This window comes from Macrobrachium rosenbergii, chromosome 10 (genome assembly GCF_040412425.1).
Source record: "Macrobrachium rosenbergii isolate ZJJX-2024 chromosome 10, ASM4041242v1, whole genome shotgun sequence".
In the NCBI taxonomy this organism is placed as follows: Eukaryota; Metazoa; Arthropoda; class Malacostraca; order Decapoda; family Palaemonidae; genus Macrobrachium; species Macrobrachium rosenbergii.
In genome coordinates this window covers 74,887,131-74,907,206 of record NC_089750.1, presented here as the reverse complement: position 1 = coordinate 74,907,206, position 20,076 = coordinate 74,887,131, and the positions used below count along the sequence as shown (strand labels likewise).

The 20,076-nt window shown below is 38.8% G+C and overlaps 1 protein-coding gene across 2 annotated transcripts in view; it reads left to right on the top strand.

Moving 5' to 3' along the window:
- Positions 1-20,076, top strand: part of hook (hook microtubule tethering protein) — a 243,394-nt gene that overhangs the window by 84,306 nt on the left and 139,012 nt on the right. For both annotated transcript variants that reach the window (XM_067110806.1, XM_067110807.1), the window contains exon 4: positions 11,721-11,823. In XM_067110806.1, the coding sequence (XP_066966907.1) occupies positions 11,721-11,823 (103 nt within the window). The remainder of the gene's footprint in view (positions 1-11,720; positions 11,824-20,076) is intronic.

Genomic DNA, 20,076 nt, shown 5'->3' with positions numbered 1-20,076 from the left:
TTTCATTAAACTCCAACCATTAATAATATAACAAAGGCTTTCGTTACAATAATTTTTATGCTTTATTATTATTATTATTATTATTATTATCATTATTATTATTATTATTATTATTCTTGAACACATTATTATCTATTTATTTATTGATTTGTCAATTTATTTCTTCTTTTTTAATCCGTGATCTCTTCTTCCTGTATTTGTTTACCTTCTGTTACTTCTTTTATTTCTGTTTGCCTTCTGTTACTTCTTTTATTTCTGTTTACCTTCTGTTACTTCTTTTATTTCGGTTTGCCTTCTGTTACTTCTTTTATTTCTGTTTGCCTTCTGTTACTTCTTTTATTTCTGTTTGCCTTCTGTTACTTCTTTTATTTCTGTTTACCTTCTGTTACTTCTTTTATTTCTGTTTACCTTCTGTTACTTTTATTTCTTTTGCCTTCTGTTCTTTTATTTCTGTTTGCCTTCTGTTACTTCTTTTATTTCTGTTTGCCTTCTGTTACTTCTTTTATTTCTGTTTGCCTTCTGTTACTTCTTTTTATTTCTGTTTACCTTCTGTTACTTCTTTTATTTCTGTTTACCTTCTGTTACTTCTTTTATTTCTGTTTACCTTCTGTTACTTCTTTTATTTCTGTTTGCCTTCTGTTATTTCTTTTATTTCTGTTTGCCTTCTGTTACTTCTTTTTATTTCTGTTTACCTTCTGTTACTTCTTTTATTTCTGTTTACCTTCTGTTACTTCTTTGATTTCTGTTTACCTTCTGTTACTTCTTTCGATTTCTGTTTACCTTCTGTTACTTCTTTTAAAGGAACACCACAATATTCCTTTGAAGCTTGAGTTTCAAGTCAGTGGGCCCTGTGGTGGGCTTGTTCCATATGAATAGGGTTCTTCATCTTCTGAATAATAATAATAATAATAATAATAATAATAATAATAATAATAATAATAATAATAATAATATCTTCTGTGATTTCTTTCAAATGAACACCATGTTCCTTCGAAGCTTGAAATTGAAGCCAGTGGCCCTTTGGTGGGTTGTTCCATATGAATAGGGTGCATCTAAATAATAATAATAATAATAATAATAATTTCAACTCAGTGGCCCCTGTGGACTTGTTCCACATGATTGTGGTTCATCTTGTGAATAATAATAATAATAATAATAATAATAATAATAATAATAATAATGGAAAGAGAAACCCACAAAATTCTGGTGTAAAACTTGTTTACTGGTAAATATTTACATATTACTTTGATCTCGAGCACTTTCAGGTCCTAACTGTGACCCTTTTTCAAGAGATGAGGTAGTCAGGCTGGTTCAAGGCCCAGCAATCTTCTGGAACTTCTTCTCCTGGGCTGTCAATTCAAGAGAATGGCTGAAACCAGGACAGCCATTCTCATAGAGTTGTTAAAATGACAGCACAGGAGAAGAAGTTCCAGAAGATTGCTGGGCCTTGAACCAGCCTGACTACCTCATCTCTTGAAAAAGGGTCACAGTTAGGACCTGAAAGTGCTCGAGATCAAAGTAATATGTAAATATTTACCAGTAAGCAAGTTATACACAAGAATCTTGTGGGTTTCTCCTTCCATCTTCAGAAGAAAACTGAAAGAAGTTTTTGTTTGGTTAATAATAATAATAATAATAATAATAATAATAATAATAATAATAATAATAATGTTATTCAAGTTACCTGCCTTTAGCAACAGTTATATGATGAGATCAAATGCACATTCCTTTAACAATGAGTCAAGCAAAGATCTCCCAAGCACTTGTTCGTGTCTAAAGAAAAAAGAATAGATAAAAAAATCATATATATATATTTATACTTCTGAAGCGGCCGCCGACTTTTGCTACATCAAACCCGCGGTCGTAAATATGAACGATTTATATAAGTGTGCGCGGGTCCTGTACAACTCGAGCGTGATGCTATCTCCTCGTTAGCCCGAATCTCCTCTGAGTCGTTAATTCGCTGGGTTTATGTAACGCTGCTTCGGTGATGGGTTGGTGTCACTGATTAATTGAACGAAGTGTATGTGCGTGTGTGTGTGTGTGTGTATATATATATATATATATATATATATATATATATATATATATATATATATATATATATATATATATATATATATATATATAGTGGGAAATACAGAAAGAAGAGATCACTCGGTATACAAGAAAAAATCAATTAAGAAACGAGTAAATAAACAGATAAAAAAGTAAGGAAATTTTTTACTAAAATAAAAAGAGACCAACTTTAGGGTAGTATTGCATTGCATCTCCGCTTGAACTTCTGAAGTTCTTCAGGACAGGAGTCACTGAGACGGGATTTTTTCGGCACTGGGTTCCCTGGGGCTGGCTTTGTCTTGGAAGGGTGCCGCCCCGGGGATGAATATTCAGGTCTTCCGTTATAGGACTTGGACTTAAGATGGAATCACCTTAGGGCAGGACTTTTGTAAGGGAAGGATGCTAGGAGAACTGGTCTTCAGAAAGGATATAATAGTGATGCTTTGAACTGGTCTGGACAAGGGTGTGCTATGATGTTTTTTCAGAATTTCCTTAATGAAAGCAAGGGGCTGTGATGAGTAAACTATAGGGTCGCCACAGTGCTAAATATGCAATGGAAAACGATCATTGTCAGATGCAGTGGGCTGAGTTTGTATTAGATGATGAGAAAGGGTGGGTTTTTTCGCAAGGAATCTAAAGTGGTCGTGTCAAGTCAACTGTTCAGGGTCGCCACAGACCTAAATATGCAATGGAAAACGATCATTGTCAGGTGCAATGGGCAGAGTTTGTACTGGATGATGAGAAAGAGTGGTTTTTTCGCAAGGAATCTTAAGTGGTTGTGTCAAGTCAACTGTTCAGGGTCGCCACAGTGCTAAATATGCAATGGAAAACGACCATTGTCAGATGCACTGGGCTGAGTTTGTACTGGATGATGTTCAGAGGAGCGAAAGGTGGGGTCCGAATATTGAGGAGGGAGGCTTAGGGAGGAGGAGAAGGAACAGCCAGCATCATCATCATCATCATCTCTCCATTCTGTTCTTTCATCCTCCGCCTCCCTCCTCTCTCTCCCTCCGCTCTCTCCTCTCTCTCTCTCTCTCTCTCTCTCTCTCTCTGTGTCCAGACCAGCGGGTAGGTCAGTTGAGGACACCCACCCCAGGCCACTCCTACCATATCGTCCCACGCTGCTCTCTCTCTCTCTCTCTCTCTCTCTCTCTCTCTCTCTCTTATTTATGAAATCATTATAAATAAACCTCATCATTATTTATGAAATCATTATATAAACCCTCATAGAGTATAAATTTATCATAATAAACACTTTCTTTATCGTTCATTAACTGTAAAATCCTAATAAACTCTCTCTCTCTCTCTCTCTCTCTCTCTCTCTCTCTCTCTCTCTCTCTCTCTCTCATTATATATGAAATCATTATAAATAAATCCTTATGGACTATAGATTTATCTTAAACACTGTCGTTATCGTTGATTAACTATAAAATCCTCAAAATTCTCTCTCTCTCTCTCTCTCTCTCTCTCTCTCTCTCTCTCTCTCTCTCTCTCTCTCTCTCTCTCTCATTGGAATATATAACTGGATCCCTAATTGTCTGATCTGTGGAACGCCCTTTGGGGGAACATTGAGAAAGAATGTTGCTAGCTGTTTTAGAGGCTCGAGTTCTTGTCAGCTTAGTGGGATTTTCAGTATCAGCTTTTCAAGGAAGTAATGTTTGGAAACAGGTTTTTCTCAGTGGAATGGAGTTGCTCTAAATGTATCAGAAATGTTTCTCAGTGGGATGGAATTGCTCTAAATGTATCAGGAATGTTTCTCAGTGGTGTAAATGTGTCAGAAATGTTTCTCAGTGGGATGGAATTACTCTGAATGTATCAGTTTCCAGGATCTTGTTCCCCAAAAACTGGAAACTTCATGGAAGACATGGCGAATTCTGGAACTCAAGTATAAAGCAATAATCATTATATGACTGTCTTCGTGTCTCTGACCACCGTTGAATTACCTTAACTGATATTAATGTGGTTTTACTAAAACTTTCTTTGTATTCAAGGTCAACTCGATGTGACCAGCGTTGAATTACCATAACTAAGGCTAAAGTAGTTTTATTAAAGTCTTTCGTTTTCTTTTTCAAGATCATCTCTCTGACCAACGTTGAATTGCCTTAACTAAAAGTAAAGGAGTTTCATTAAATTTTTTTTTCAAGGTCAACTCTGACTATTGTTGAATTGCCTTAACTAAGACTAAAGGAGTTTTACTTGACTTTCCTTTCTTTCAAGGTCAGGTCTCTGACCAGTGTTGCATTGCCGTAACTAAGACTTAGGGAGTTTCACTAAAACTTTCTTTTTTCAAGGTCAACTCTCTGACCAGTGTTGAATTACCTTAACAAAGACTAAACGAGTGTCACTAAAACTTTCTTTTATGTTTCAAGGCCAACTCTCTGTGACCAGCGTTGAATTACCTTAAGAAAGACTTAGGGAGTTTTACTAAAAACTTTCTATTTTTCACCAATGCTTAATTACCTTAAATAAGACAAAAGTAACTCAAGACTTTTTTTTTTTTTTTTTATCCGGATCAACTCTCTTTGACCAACTCTGTATTACCTTGATTAAGACTGAAATAATTCGACAGCCTCACTTCACACTTTCTTTAATTCAAGGTCAAACCTGAACCATCTTACTAAAACAATTCTCCTAGTCTCCAGACGAGAAGACCTCCTCCACTCGCTGTGGCATTTCCCCTACGACAGGGGAATCCAGACAGGGAGGGGGCGAGAGGAATGAGCTTGTGGTGCGCTTGGGGAAAGGTGAATTTGGGGAAGGGGGAAAGAGAGGGAGGGGTGGGGGATGAGTTGGAAGTGGGTGGTGGAGGTACAAGATATTTATGGGCGTGTGTGTGTTTTGGAGAAAGATTCAGAAGTTGCATGATTCCTCCCGCCACACTTCCCTCCTCCTCCTCCTCCTTACATCACCTTACCTCACTCTTCTTCTTCTTCTTCTTCTTCTTCTTCTGCCTTATGATTCTCTCTCTCTCTCTCTCTCTCTCTCAGTCGCTATGTAGAAGCTGTAATCTCTCTTTCTCTCAGCAGTCGCCATGTAGAAGCTTTAATCTTTCTCTCTCTCTCTCTCTCTCTCTCTCTCTCTCTCTCTCTCTCTCTCTCTCTCTCTCTCTCTCTCTCTCTCTCTGCATTCGCTAAGTAGAAGCTGTAATCTTTCCTCTCTCTTTCTCTCTCTCTCTCTCTCTCTCTGTGCAGTCGCTATGTAGAAGCTGTAATGTAGAAGCTGTTCTCTCTCTCTCTCTCTCTCTCTCTCTCTCTCTCTCTCTCTCTCTCTCTCTCTCGGGTAGCTGATTATTTGGCTACGAAATAAGCACCTTCGTTGGAGCGACCACAGTCTACAGAATGAGGTTTTTTTATGTACGTACAAGTTAATGGGGGTTTTTCATCTTGGCTGTGTAGCGTTCGGACGAAGATGGCTGTAGATTATGATGTAGAAAGGTAGTGGATGGGCTGGGAGTCGCCATTTTGGGAGAGAGAGAGAGAGAGAGAGAGAGAGAGAGAGAGAGAGAGAGAGAGAGAGAGAAATATGTAGAAGGCAGTGCATGGACTGGAAGTCGTCATTTTCATCACTTTTGGAAGAAATGGAGAGAGAGAGAGAGAGAGAGAGAGAGAGAGAGAGAGAGAGAGAGAGACCTGTGCCAGACAACAGCGCTGTACTCAGCAGCTATCATCAAATAGATATTTATCTCTGTCTCTCTTTTCAGGTTTTCCTCTCTCTCTCTCTCTCTCTCTCTCTCTCTCTCTCTCTCTCTCTCTCTCTCTCTCAACCATAACAAAAGTAATAAATTTATTATTATTATTATTATATTACTATTATCATCATCATCACATACCCCCTTAATTTTTGTCCTAACACTCCGTACCTATATACCCTGGGGCATGCTAGTTCATTAGAATGCTGTGTGTAATGTGCCCCCCCCCCTCGTAAGTGAATACCCGCAGGCAAGTCCAGGTATTACTTGGCTGTGAGGTGTTGGAATTTTTTTAATTTATTTTTTTTGTGTGTGTAACCTCTTTTTTTCCTCCTGTCGTTCCAAATTGCAGACATGGACTATGGGTGAAATTTTTAAATGGGAATTTCAGCTACAGTATTCCCGTAGGGCGGTAGTGTCATCAGTGCGGGGAACTGTAGGCATTACTTCAGATTCTTTGCAGCGTGCCTTCCTCAGACCCTGACCTGCAACATCTTTCATTCCTTTTACTGTACCTCCGTTCATGTTCTCTTTCTTCCATCTGACTTTCCACCCTCTCTAACAACTGATTCATAGGGCAACTGCTTTGAGGTTTTCCTCCTGTTACACCTTTGAAACCCTTTGCTGTCAAATTCCCTTTCAGCGCCGAATGACCTCATAGATCCCAGTGCTCGGCCTTTGGCCAAAACTCTACATTCCATTCCTTTAATTGTCAGTTATAAAGTTTTTTATGAACAGGCAGACGTGAAAAGTTAAAACGGTAATTGAATAGACGTGTCTCATATTTCATGTCTTTTTTTAGTTCTTGGAGCCACTTATTGCGCTCGGGATCTCTTTTTATGTCTTTTCCTGGGCCCCATAAATCTGTATTAAATGCCGGAGTCTTATCTAAACTTGCCAAATTTCGAGCAAAAGTTTATAATGAAAAAAAATATATATATATATGTTGGGGTCATCCAGAAATTTACCCGAGCGCTAGTGCGGGAATGCGTCTTTGTTTGTGGGTGGGTGTGGGTGTGGGTGTGTGTGTGTGTGTGTATATGTATATATATATATATATATATATATATATATATATATATATAGCGTTTTCTGACTCGTCGGGGATCGAACCCAGGTCTCTCAGGTGCAAGGGCGTTACCCACTGGCCATACAAGTCTAAAGTTGGAACCTGAGCTAGATGCAAGCTAACTGCTTGCATCTTAGTTTTTCTCTTTGACTCAGCAATGACCAATAGACAACATTTCATTCGATATCTTCTTTGAATAAGATAGAAATCATCAACACACAATCACGTGTGGAACAGTTTTGACTCACGTCGGGATGAACCCAGGTCTCTCAGGTGGAGCCAAGGGCGTTACCCACTGGGCCATACAAGTCTAAAAGTTTGAACCTGAGAGCAACTGTATGAATTACCTGGGCAAGCTAATGCTTGCATCGAAGTTTTCCAACTTCCGACTCAGCAATCTTTCTTTAGATAGAAATCATCAACACACAATCACGTGTTCGATCCCGACGTGAGTCAGAAATTTATTTCTGTTCCACACGTGATTGTGTGTTGATGATCTTAAAGAAGGGATAATTCGAATGAAATGTTGTCTGTTGGGTCATTGCTGAGTCGGGAAGTTGGGGAAAATGCTGGTATTAGTTTGCCCAGGTAATTCCTTTTGGTGCAGTTGCTCTCAGGTTCCAACTTTTAGACTTGTATGGCCCAGTGGGTAACGCCCTTGCTTTCCACCTGAGAGACCTGGGTGATCCTGATGAGTCAGAAATTTATTTCTGTTCCACACGTGATTGTGTGTTGATGATTTCATCTTATTCATGAAGAAGGGATAATTGAATGAAATGTTGTCTATTGGTATGAGTCGGGAAGTTGGGGAAAACTTCGCTGGTATGCAAGCAGTTACTTGCCCAGGTAATTCCTGGGTGCAGTTGCTCAGGTTCCAACTTTTTAGACTTGTATGGCCCAGTGGGTAACGCCCTTGCTTTCCACCTGAGTGTGTGTGACGAGTCAGAAATTTATTTCTGTTCCACACGTGATTGTGTGTTGATGATTTATATATATATATATATATATATATATATATATATATATATATATATATATATATATATATATATATATATATATATATATATTATATATGCATATATATATAGCCCATATATGTATATATAATAGATATACATATATAATATATATATATATATATATATATATATATATATATATATATATATATATATATATATATATATATATATATATATATATATATATATATATATAATAATAATAAGAAGAAGAAGAAGAAGAAGAAGAAGAAGAATATTGTAATCAAGCGTAAAAAAGAGGAATTACTAAAGATCTTAAAGAAAGTGTCTCTCTAAACGCAGATGTATTGAATTTTATTGATAAAAATAGCAAAACCTTGCCATGCGAAGGAAGTGTGGAACAGAGGCGATGCCTTCTGTCCATGACCGCTGTGCCAGACGGGTTTATATTCTGTCATTGACGTTACGTCTCATTACTGTGTGACGCAGCACATTCTGTTTTTTTTTTTTTTTTTTTTTTTTTTTCCTTCTCATGTCCCCTGATAATTTTTTTTTTCTTGAAAAATTTTTTTTCCTCTGAAAATTCTTTTTTTTTTTTTCATGTCCTCTGATAGTGTTTTGTTTTATTTTTTTTTCTCCTGATATTAACTTTTTTTGAGTTTTTATTTTTTTCTATATGTCCCCTGAGATTAACTTTTTTAAGTTTTTATTTTTGGGTTTTTATGTCCCCTGAAAATTATTTTTTTTATTTTTCTTGTTTTTTTTACGTCCGCTGAAAATTTTATTTATATTTTTTATTGCCCCTAAAAATTCTGATTTTTTTGTCCCTAAAAATTTTTTTTTTTTTTCTTGTTTTTTGTTTTTTATGTCTGCTGAAAATTATTTTTTTTTTCATGTCCCTTAAAAATTCAGATTTTTATGTCCCTAAGAAATTTTTTTCTTTTTGTATGTGTCCTGGAAATGAGAGGCGTTATGGCACACCGGTGCTTGCCCAGGCATGCGCGAAGTCTGCTTTGTAATTTCAGTTGCTTTTTTTTTTATGTTGTTTGTAGATTAGTATACAATTTTGCCAAGTAGATTTTTATAGTCATTGTCCGATTTAAGCAAGTTGTTTACTTTTTTTAGGTTTTCATTTCTGCAGGGTTTTGTTTATTGAATTGATTAGCATTTCATCAGGATATATATATATATATATATATATATATATATATATATATATATATATATATATATATATATATATATATATATATATATATATATATGTGTGTGTGTGTGTGTGTGTGTGTTTGTTTGTTTGTTTAGGTGTTGCTGAACAGTATGATTAATAATAATAATAATAATAATAATAATAATAATAAAAAGGGAATAGAAAATTGATTGAACAATTTAGTAGAGACATGGAAATGTAAATAAGATAGTAATTATTTAAAGTTATGCTTTGCTTATGTGGCGTTTGATAGGAGAAATAAAAAAACCCCTTCAGATTTGTTAAACTGGTTAATATCTCCCAATTTATTAAATTGGTTAATATCTCCCAATTTATTAAATTGTTTAATATCCCCCAATTTGTTAAATTGGTTGTGTACGAAAAGAATAAAAGGAAAAAAAACAAAAAATGGCGTCTTTCCTCATTAGCGCGAGAGTAGAGTTTCGTAAGGGATTAGAGATGTCCCCTTCCCCCCCCTCCCCCCCTTAAGGGTTTCCGATTTCGGCGGCTTTTGCCCCCTCTCGGCTGTTTATCTCTTCATTATTTCGTCCTTCAGTCCTCGGGAAGGTCCTTCCTTTCCTTCAGTCCTTGAGAAGGATTTGTAGGATCTTCTTACAGACGGTAAGAAGGAGGACTTTTTAATCACTTATTTAGTGTCACTTTATTTTCTTCACTTTTTTCCACTTATTATAGTTTCGTATATCACTTGTTTATTGTCACTTTATTCCACTTATTATATTTTCGTGTATCACTTATTTAATGTCACTTTTTTCCATTTATTATACTTTCGTGTATCACTTATTTATTGTCAGTTTTTTCACAGTTTTTCTCACTTTGTTCCACTTATTATATTTTCGTGTATCACGTATTCAATGTCAGTTTTATCACACTTTTTTCCACGTATTATATTTTCGTGTATCACTTATTTAACGTCACTTTTCCGCACTTTATTCCACTTATATTTTCGTGTATCATTTTATGTCACTTTTTGTCGCAATTTATTCCATATATATTTTTTATATATATATATATATATATATATATATATATATATATATATATATATATATATATATATATATATATATATGTATATGTATATGTATATGTATATATATAATATTAAATAACAAGAAACTGTAACTCAAATTACAGGCCTAAGGCAGTGACCAGGTGTGCCTGCCTGTACAGTAGTCGAGACTCCATTTAATCTTTCTTTCTTTCTCTCTTTTTTTTTTGTAGAAGCCGACGCCCATTTCGGTCTTTATATTGGCTGGCATGGGCGGAGGGCGGCGAAGTTTTACACTTTGGGGGAGGGGGGGAAAGGAGGAGAGGGGTGGAGTCCCTAAGGGCATTGCTAGGACCGCTAACAATATAGCTAAACGCCTAGCTAGATAGGTAGCTAGCTGGGGCATGGCTAGGGCATTGCTAGGACATTGCTTGGGCATTGCTAGGACATTGCTTGGGCATTGCTAGGGGTTGCTAGGTCATGACTAGGGCATTGCTGGGGCATGGCCAGAACGTTGCTAGGGCATGACTAGGACATGGCTGGGGTATTACTATAGGGCATGGCTAGGGCATTGCTAGGGCATGGCTGGCCAGTTAGCAACATTCTCGGCGAGTCCGTTGCACTGTGGGGTTAGATTTAACCATATCGCTTGGGCATTCCCTTCCCGTGTACTCTTCTCGGTGCCCCGCGGGTGCTATTAGTGTGGGTACTTGAGGTATGAGAGAGAGAGAGAGAGAGAGAGAGAGAGAGAGAGGAGAGAGAGAGAGAGAGAGAATGTAGTTACGATAACGAACGTAACAGTTGTACATTCTACTTTTGAGAGAGAGAGAGAGAGAGAGAGAGAGAGAGAGAGAGAGAGAGAGAGAGAGAGAGAGAGAGAGAGAACTCACTTTCAAACTAAAAACTATTATTGTCAAAAATATTTTCTCTCTCTCTCTCTCTCTCTCTCTCTCTCTCTCTCTCTTCTCTCTCTCTCTCAAAAGTTATTGCATGAACGCTCTTCAGTACATGCTCCCATCCAGAGTCAATATATATATATATATATATATATATATATATATATATATATATATATATATATATATATATTTATATATTATAAAATGACCTCATTCAAACTGGATGGTAGGTATCTAATAGAGTATTTATTCGGAAAAAGTTACAAGCTTTCTTGGACAAACAGTCCACATTATCAAGTATCCGTACAATGTGGACTGTTTGTCCAAGAAAGCTTGTAACTTTTTCCGAACAAATACTCCACTAGATACCATCCAGTTAGAATGAGGTCCTCTTAGTAATTCTACTAATGCACAGAGCAATTGCGTATGTGATAGTTAAAATATATATATATAGACTCTGTTCCTACCATCCAGTTCGTTCGGTGCAATGAACTGAATGTTTTGGTGTGAAATGTTTCTGAACTCGGCGTGTTCTTCCCCTGCCATGGCATACCTGGACAGGTGAACGAACTCCCACAGGTGATGTAGTGGATGTTGATACTATCATTATTGCTTGATTTTCTTCTTCTTCTTTTTTGTATTCTTCTTCTTCTTCTTCTTCTTCTTCTTCTTCTTCTTCTTCTTCTTCTTCTTCTTCTTCTTCTTCTTCTTCTTCTTATTATTATTATTATTATTATTATTATTATTATTATTATTATTATTATTATTATTATTATTATTATTATTTGTGTCTCCCCTCAGGTGTCGAACCTGCGAAAGGTGCAGCAGGGCATCGTCGATTACTACCAAGAACAGCTCAACCAAAACATCAAGCACTTCCCTCTTCCAGACCTCAACAAAATAGGTGAGTGAGCCCTTGGAGGAGAAGGGGAAGGGGAAGGGGGAGGAGGAGGAGGAGGGGAGGATGAAGGGGAAGGATGAGGAGGAGGGAAGGGAAGGAGGAGGAGGAGGAGGGAGAAGGAGGAGGAGGGGGTGAAGGAGGAGGAGAGGAGGGGAAGGTGGGGGGAGGAGGAGGAGGGGGGGTGGGAAGGGGAGGATGAGGAAGAGGAGGGGAAGGGGTGGGGAGGAGGAGGAGGAGGAGGGAGAGGAAGGTGGGGAGGAGAAGGAGGAGGGGGAAGGGAAGGAGGAGGAAGGGGGAAGGGGGAGGAGGGGATGAGGAGGAAGAGGAGAAGGAAGGGGAGGAGGGGGAGGAGGAGGAGGAGAGGAAGGGGGAGGAGGAGGAGGAGGAGAGGAAGGGGAGGAGGTGGAGGATTGTAGTGATGATTGATGAGGAAGGCGATGAAGGCGACGTGGGGATAGTGATGGCTTTTGATGAAAGCGAATGCTGATGAAGGATTTGCTTACGAAAGAGAAGTCTCTGTAGTGTACGCAGTAGATGGTCTTGTCATTTTCTTCCCTTTTCTTTCTGCATTTATTCATCACTTTCATTTAGCTCGGTATACCCCGTAGCTGCGAGGTTTTCCTCCTGTTACACCTTTCAAACCTTTTACTGTCAGTTTCAGTGTCAGCGCTGAATGACCTCGTAGGTTCCAGTGCTTGGCCTTTGGCCTAAATTCTATACTACATTGATTACATTTAGTTCGGTATAAGAAAACAATACGCTAAAGACTATGCGTTTTGTCCAGATCCGAAGGCGTTAACTTATCTTTTATTAAGAGGAAAGTTATCGGACTAAAAGGCCGGGACGACGAGAAAGTACAGTAATGGTATGATTTGAAAAGCGTGGTGGTTTGGTTATGTAGGGAGAATGGAAGATGATAGTTGAAAATATTGCATACAAATTTCAGAACACTTGCTTTTTCACATACAGTGTAGGGTGTTAACTACTGAAGCAATATAGATCCTCTCTTGTTAATAAACACAATAAACAATTTTTAAAAATAATTTTATCCCGCATGGACAGAGTCCTTGGGTCTTGAGAATATTTATAAGAAGGAACTATGAGAGAGAGAGAGAGAGAGAGAGAGAGAGAGAAATATTTATCTGTTTTTACCTGCAAACATCAATATGGCGTCCATATTTTTGGCAGCATCGATTATTTGATAGAACTTCATCGACGTCGATTTCATCATCGACTTCTTGTTTCAGAGAAGCATAAAGTCTCTCTCTCTCTCTCTCTCTCTCTCTCTCTCTCTCTCTCTCTCTCTCTCTCTCTCTCTCTCTCTCCCTGGATGGTGAGAGAGAGGCAACTTGATACTTTAATGAAATAAAATTCGGTGATAAAATAACTGAAGTACTGTGAAAAAAATGCATATTTGACACTTTGCCCAAAAATGGGACGGTATTGGGATTATTTGCGTGTAGCGTACAACCTGTAGAGAGGAATAGTTTATGCCCTATTGTGGTGGTTGGCTGTACCAAGAAAAAATAAATAAAATAAAAGATAGGTATTAGTTCGCGAAGATGATTATTTATGGAAGGTATTGCCGTGCAATTTGTGCATCGTATATAGATAGGGTCATGTCGGGAGCGTAGTCACCGGTCAAGTGAAAACGATAAGAGAGGAGGAGGAGGAGAAGGAGAAGCGTAGTTCTCGGTCGAGACAAGAAGAAGAAGGAAGAGGAGGAGGAGGAGGAGGAGGAGCGTACTTTTCTGTCGAGAGAAGAAGACGAAGAAGAAGAAGAGGAAGAAGGAGGAGGAGGAGAAGAAGCGTAGTTCTCGGTCGAGAGAAGAAGAAGAAGAAGAAGAAGAAGACGAAGAAGGAGGAGAAGCGTAGTTCTCTGTCGAGAGAAGAAGAACAAGAAGAAGAAGGAGGGGTAGGAAGAGTAGGAGGAGGAGGAGGAGGTGGCCCTGGCCATGTATGGATCAAGGGATGCATAGTTCAGCAAAATATGAACATAATCAGGAGTGGGGGAGAGAGAAAGAGAGTTGTGGTGTAAGTATCCAGTGCAAAATAAGGGAAGTTTCATTTTCCTTGAGAGGCCTTCACGAGTGCGAGGTGGGAAGGGAAGGGCAGATCGAACCAGTTACCAGTTTTTAAATTTTAAGACGGCAAAATGTGACTAAAAATTTTCTGTATAAATTTTTCAAAGGTTAAGACGCTAATTTTTGAGAGAGAGAGAGAGAGAGAGAGAGAGAGAGAGAGAGAGAGAGAGAGAGAGAGAGTTATAGGTAAATATTAAGACGGCAAATTGAGACTAGAAATTTTCAGGATTAACTTTTTCGAAGGTTAAGACGCTAATCTTCGAAGAGAGAGAGAGAGAGAGAGAGAGAGTGTTATAGGTATATTTTAAGACGAAAAAGTGAGACTTTCAAAATTTATATTTAATATATTTGCGAAGGCCAAGACGTTAATTTTGTTGGAGGAAACATTACTTCTTTCTCAGATGTGTCAATTTTCAAGACTTTTATGATTTCCCGAAACCTATCTTGAATCTTTCTAATTTCGAACATGATATGCAGATCCTATTTAGATATATTGTGTCGTCGTAATTCCCAATTATTATTTATTTACTCTAACACAGATATATATATATATATATATATATATATATATATATATATATATATATATATATATGTATGTATATATATATATATATATATATATATATATATATATATATATATATATATATATATATATATATATATATATATATATATATATATAAAATATAAGGAGCCCATAGAATGCATAAATTGTGGAAAGTAAAGGCTATATTTCAGAGACCAAACTGTCTCTCTCCTCAGGCAAATAGTGATTCACTATTTGCCTGAGGAGAGAGACAGATCGGTCTCTGAAATATAGCCTTTATTTTCCACATTTTGGCATTTCTGTGATTCCTTTATATTTGATGATGGAATTTTGTGTTTTAACAGAAAATATTTCACAGTCTATATATATATATATATATATATATATATATATATATATATATATATATATATATATATATAGTATATATATATATATATATATATATATATATATATATATATATATATATATATATATATATATATATATATATATAAAGGAAATACTCAGGCGTGACTCACCATTAGCACAACTTCCGCAAGGAATTACCACAGGAAACCCTCTGCCTGTGACATTGATGCTTGGTCGTTAGCTCTCGATGTCTTCTGATAATATTTTCTTGTCGCTTTTGATAACTGTAAAGGTTGGACAGCATTCATTCCCAATATAAAATTCACCTCAGTGAGGTCATTACAATGGGCGTGTTATAAATGGACATTGCTTGCTCATGCGTGTCTGAATGAACTTATGGCATAGGTGAATTTCATTTTCGTTTTCTGTAATAGAAAACTATTGTGCCGGCTTTGTCTGTCCGTCCGCACTTTATTCTGTCCGCCCTCAGATCTTAAAAAACTACTGAGGCTAGAGGGCTGCAAATTGGTTATGTTGATCATCCACCCTCCAATCCTCAAACATACCAAATTGTAGTCCTATAGACTCAGTAGTTTTGATTTTATTCAAGGTTAAAGTTAGCCATAATCGTGGTTCTGGCAGCGATATAGGATAGGCCACAACGGGGCCATGGTTGAAGTTTCTTGGGTCGCGACTCATACAGCATTATACCGAGACCACCGAGAGATAAATATATTTTCGGTGGTCTTGATAATACGCTGTAGCGGCTGTACGGAAAACTCGATTACGCATAAGAAACTTCGACTCATTTTTTACTTGTTTTTAATAGCAGTTCGTTCTAATTGTTGGTATTCCAGATTCCTAAGATTGTATTTACGGCCAGGAATATTTACTATAATACGGTATTGTACATTTGTTATGAAAACCTCGAGCTCCTGTTAAATATCAAAAGGTGCCGTGGTATTCATTTTTTCCAGCAACCTTTCATATTGCCAGTCGCCAAACTCGCGTTGATGGAAGATCAAGGAAGGCGGTGGTGTAACATTTGAAGAACCTGCAGTGATTTGGTTCCTATTTATGGATGGGTAAATAACACCCCCCTTTGCCACTACTTTATCAGAAGGGGCGAATTCTGACCGTGTTTGTAGCAGCAGTTTAGAGAGGCGGGCGGTAAAAAAAAAGCAAAAAAAAAAAAAAATACTCGCATTATACAATTCATGCTTCAGCCTTTATCGTCGTAGGATTTAGTTTTAGAATATGCGGGACGAGTATTTTCTCTCTCTCTCTCTCTCTCTCTCTCTCTCTCTCTCTCTCTCTCTCAGCATCAGCAGCAACAGCAGTGTTTTAGCCGTTTAGGGTCTCTCTCTCTTTCTCAGCAGCAGCTGTGTTTTAGCCGTTTATGAGGTCTCTCTCTCCCTCTCTCTCTCTCTTTCAGAAGCAACGTTTTACCCGTTTAGGAGCTCTCTCTCTCTCTCTCTCTCTCTCTCTCTCTCTCTCTCTCTCTCTCTCTCTCTCTCTCTCTCTCAGCAGCAGCAGTGTTTTAGCCGTTTATGAGGTCTCTCTCTCCCTCTCTCTCTCTCTTTCAGAAGCAACGTTTTACCCGTTTAGGAGCTCTCTCTCTCTCTCTCTCTCTCTCTCTCTCTCTCTCTCTCTCTCTCTCTCTCTCTCTCTCTCTCTCTCTCTCTCTCTCTCTCAGCAGCAGCAGAAGCGTTTTACCTGTTTAGGAAGTAACTGGTGGGAGAAGTCTGGAATAATTCTTCATTCAAAAAAGGCTCTCTGTTGCGGTAGCGACGTCTGAAATCGCCATTTTACTGACGCATAAACTAAAGTAAAATGATAGACACGCCTGAATCGGGACACCCAATTTGTAATTCATTGTTTCAGTGGTTTTTTATTTTTTATTTTTTATCTTTTCTGGGAAGTGAATAAGGCGGAAACGGTCCCTTTGATGACTAGTTTCGGAAGGTGTATACACTAGTTTCGGAAGGTGTATACACTAGTTTCGGGGATGTATACACTAGTTTCGGGTGTGTATACACTAGTTTTGGGGGTGTGTACACTAGTTTCGGGTGTGTATACACTGGTTTCGGGGGTGTGTACACTAGTTTCGGGTGTGTATACACTAGTTTTGGGGGGTGTATACACAATTTTGGCGGGGTTGTATACACAAGTTCTAGGGGGTGTATGCACTAATTTGGGGAGTTTTATACACTAGTTTTGGGGGTGTATACACTAGCTTCGGGGGTTGTATACACTAGGTTCGGGGGTATACACTAGTTTCGGAGAGTGTATACACTAGTTTTGGGGGTGTATACTAGTTTCGGGGGTGTATACACTAGCTTCGGGGTTGTATATACTAGTTTCGGGGGTATATACTAGTTTCGGAGAGTGTATGCACTAGCTTTGGGGGTTTATACAAGTTTCGGGGTGTATACACTAGTTTCGGAGGGTGTATACACTAGTCTTAGGTGGGTGTGTACACTAGTTTGGGGGTGTATACACTAGTTTCGGAGGGTGTATACACTAGTTTCGCGGATTGTAAGGTGCAGGGGGAACCCCAGGAGAAATGGCTGAAAAGGAAGGGGTCCTTGAATCCCGAAGGACTCCTATGGGAGGGGGAGCGGGTGAGGGAGCGCCTTGTCCCTCGAAGGACTCCGGTCATAGTAGAGAGAGAGAGAGAGGGGGCGGAGGGTCGTTAGAAGTAGATGTTGCTACCGAAGACTTTGGAGGAGGAGGAGGAGGAGGAGGAGGAGGAAAGAGGTGTCCGCAAGGTAATCATCGGGCGGAGGTACCTTAATGCCGGGGCGGGGTCCCTTCCAAGATGATTGCGTGAATCCAATTTTTTTTTTCCTCTTGCTTCTTTTTTTGCCTTTGTATCTCTCGTTTCAGATTATTTCGAATGTGCGCTAACGCCCGAGATATTACTACTTCTCTCTCTCTCTCTCTCTCTCTCTCTCTCTCTCTCTCTCTCTCTCTCTCTCTCTCTCTCTCTCTCTCTCTCTAAGCACTTGGTACTTGCTTGAGGAGGGCTGGTGATTAAAGCTTTGATGCTTGCCTGAGTGGTCTTCGACTTAGGGTCAGTTAGTGCATTCTCTCTCTCTCTCTCTCTCTCTCTCTCTCTCTCTCTCTCTCTCTCTCTCTCTCTGTGTCAGGTGTTTCAAAATGGTTCAGGTACGTTCATTATAAGAAATTAATTCATGCTAAATTCTCTCTCTCTCTCTCTCTCTCTCTCTCTCTCTCTCTCTCTCTCTCTCTCTCTCTCTCTCTCTCTCTCTCAGGTGTCTCAAAATAGTTCAGATGCGTTCATTATAAGAAATTAATTCATGCCAATTTCTCTCTCTCTCTCTCTCTCTCTCTCTCTCTCTCTCTCTCTCTCTCTCTCTCTCTCTCTCTCTCTCTCTCTCAGGTGTGTTTCAAAATGGTTCTGGAACGTTCATTATAAGAAATTAATTCATGCTAAATTCTCTCTCTCTCTCTCTCTCTCTCTCTCTCTCTCTCTCTCTCTCTCTCTCTCTCTCTCTCTCTCTCAGGTGTCTCAAAATAGTTCAGATACGTTCATTATAAGAAATTAATTCATGCTAAATTCTCTCTCTCTCTCTCTCTCTCTCTCAGGTGTCTCAAAATAGTTCAGATGCGTTCATTATAAGAAATTAATTCATGCCAAATTCTCTCTCTCTCTCTCTCTCTCTCTCTCTCTCTCAGTTAAGTAGAGCTTTCATTGTATGGGGCGTGGGTGAGAATGGGCTTATCAGAACATAATGAATATCCTTAAAGGGAATGATACGTTTTCTTTTTTTTTTTTTTTTTTTTTTTTTGCCGGAAAGGGCGGTCCAGTTGTACTGTAGAATAATTAAATTTTGAGGAGAGTCATTTGAAGAGTTTTTTTTTTTTTTTGGGGGTGTGGTTTTCTTATATGAGGGTCATATGGTGGGGATGTTTTTTAAAAAAAATTTTTATTAATCGTGAAGAATTATAGAACGTTGTACATCAATAGGAATTTTAAATTGTTTGTCTTATTAACCTAGGTGTCTGAAATGGTTCAAGTTTTTTTTCTCTCTCTCTCTCTCTCTCTCTCCCCCTTCCCTTCCTTCCCTTCCCTTCCCTTCCCTTCCCTTCCCTCTCTCTCTCTCTCTCTCTCTCTCTCTCTCTCTCTCTCTCTCTCTCTCTCTCTCTCTCTCTCTCTCTCTCTCTCGCAGACATATGCCTATCAGCACCTCTCCAGGTATGGTAAGACGCCATGCCTTTTAAGGCCACGTATAGGCCTGCTGGTCTGCTGGGGAGGGAGAGGGAGAGGGAGAGAGAGAGAGCATCAGATATGTAAATTGAGTTCTCCTTATGTCGATGGGGATGTAAACCTTGTCGGACGCCTGAGATTTAGACTCTCAGACTCGCCACATGATGTCCCCGTCAGGTTTAAGGGAATAAGGGTCATCGCTCATGATAAATGATGGTGGTGGTGATGATTACGGTGCTGGTGGTGGCCCTAGTTGTTCCCCCTGGGGTACTACAACCCTCCTCCGGGGTACCCTCCTCTGGGCGATGGGCCTTCGGTACTTTATTTTTTGATCAGTGTAAGAATGTCTCTTCCCTGTGTGTTGTTGATGCAGTTATCCTCGGTTCCAGAGGTCCTTTATTCCTCAAACTGTTGGACTGTGGACAGAACATCAGTTCCAGAGGTCCTTTATTCCTCAAACTGTTGGACTGTGGACAGAACATCAGTTCCAGAGGTCCTTTATTCCTCAAACTGTTGGACTGTGGACAGAACAACAGTTCCAGAGGTCCTTTATTCCTCAAACTGTTGGACTGTGGACAGAACATCAGTTCCAGAGGTCCTTTATTCCTCAAACTGTTGGACTGTGGACAGAACATCAGTTCCAGAGGTCCTTTATTCCTCAAACTGTTGGACTGTGGACAGAACAACAGTTCCAGAGGTCCTTTATTCCTCAAACTGTTGGACTGTGGACAGAACATCAGTTCCAGAGGTCCTTTATTCCTCAAACTGTTGGACTGTGGACAGAACATCAGTTCCAGAGGTCCTTTATTCCTCAAACTGTTGGACTGTGGACAGAACATCAGTTCCAGAGGTCCTTTATTCCTCAAACTGTTGGACTGTGGACAGAACATCAGTTCCAGAGGTCCTTTATTCCTCAAACTGTTGGACTGTGGACAGAACATCAGTTCCAGAGGTCCTTTATTCCTCAAACTGTTGGACTGTGGACAGAACATCAGTTCCAGAAGTCCTTTATTCCTCAAACTGTTGGACTG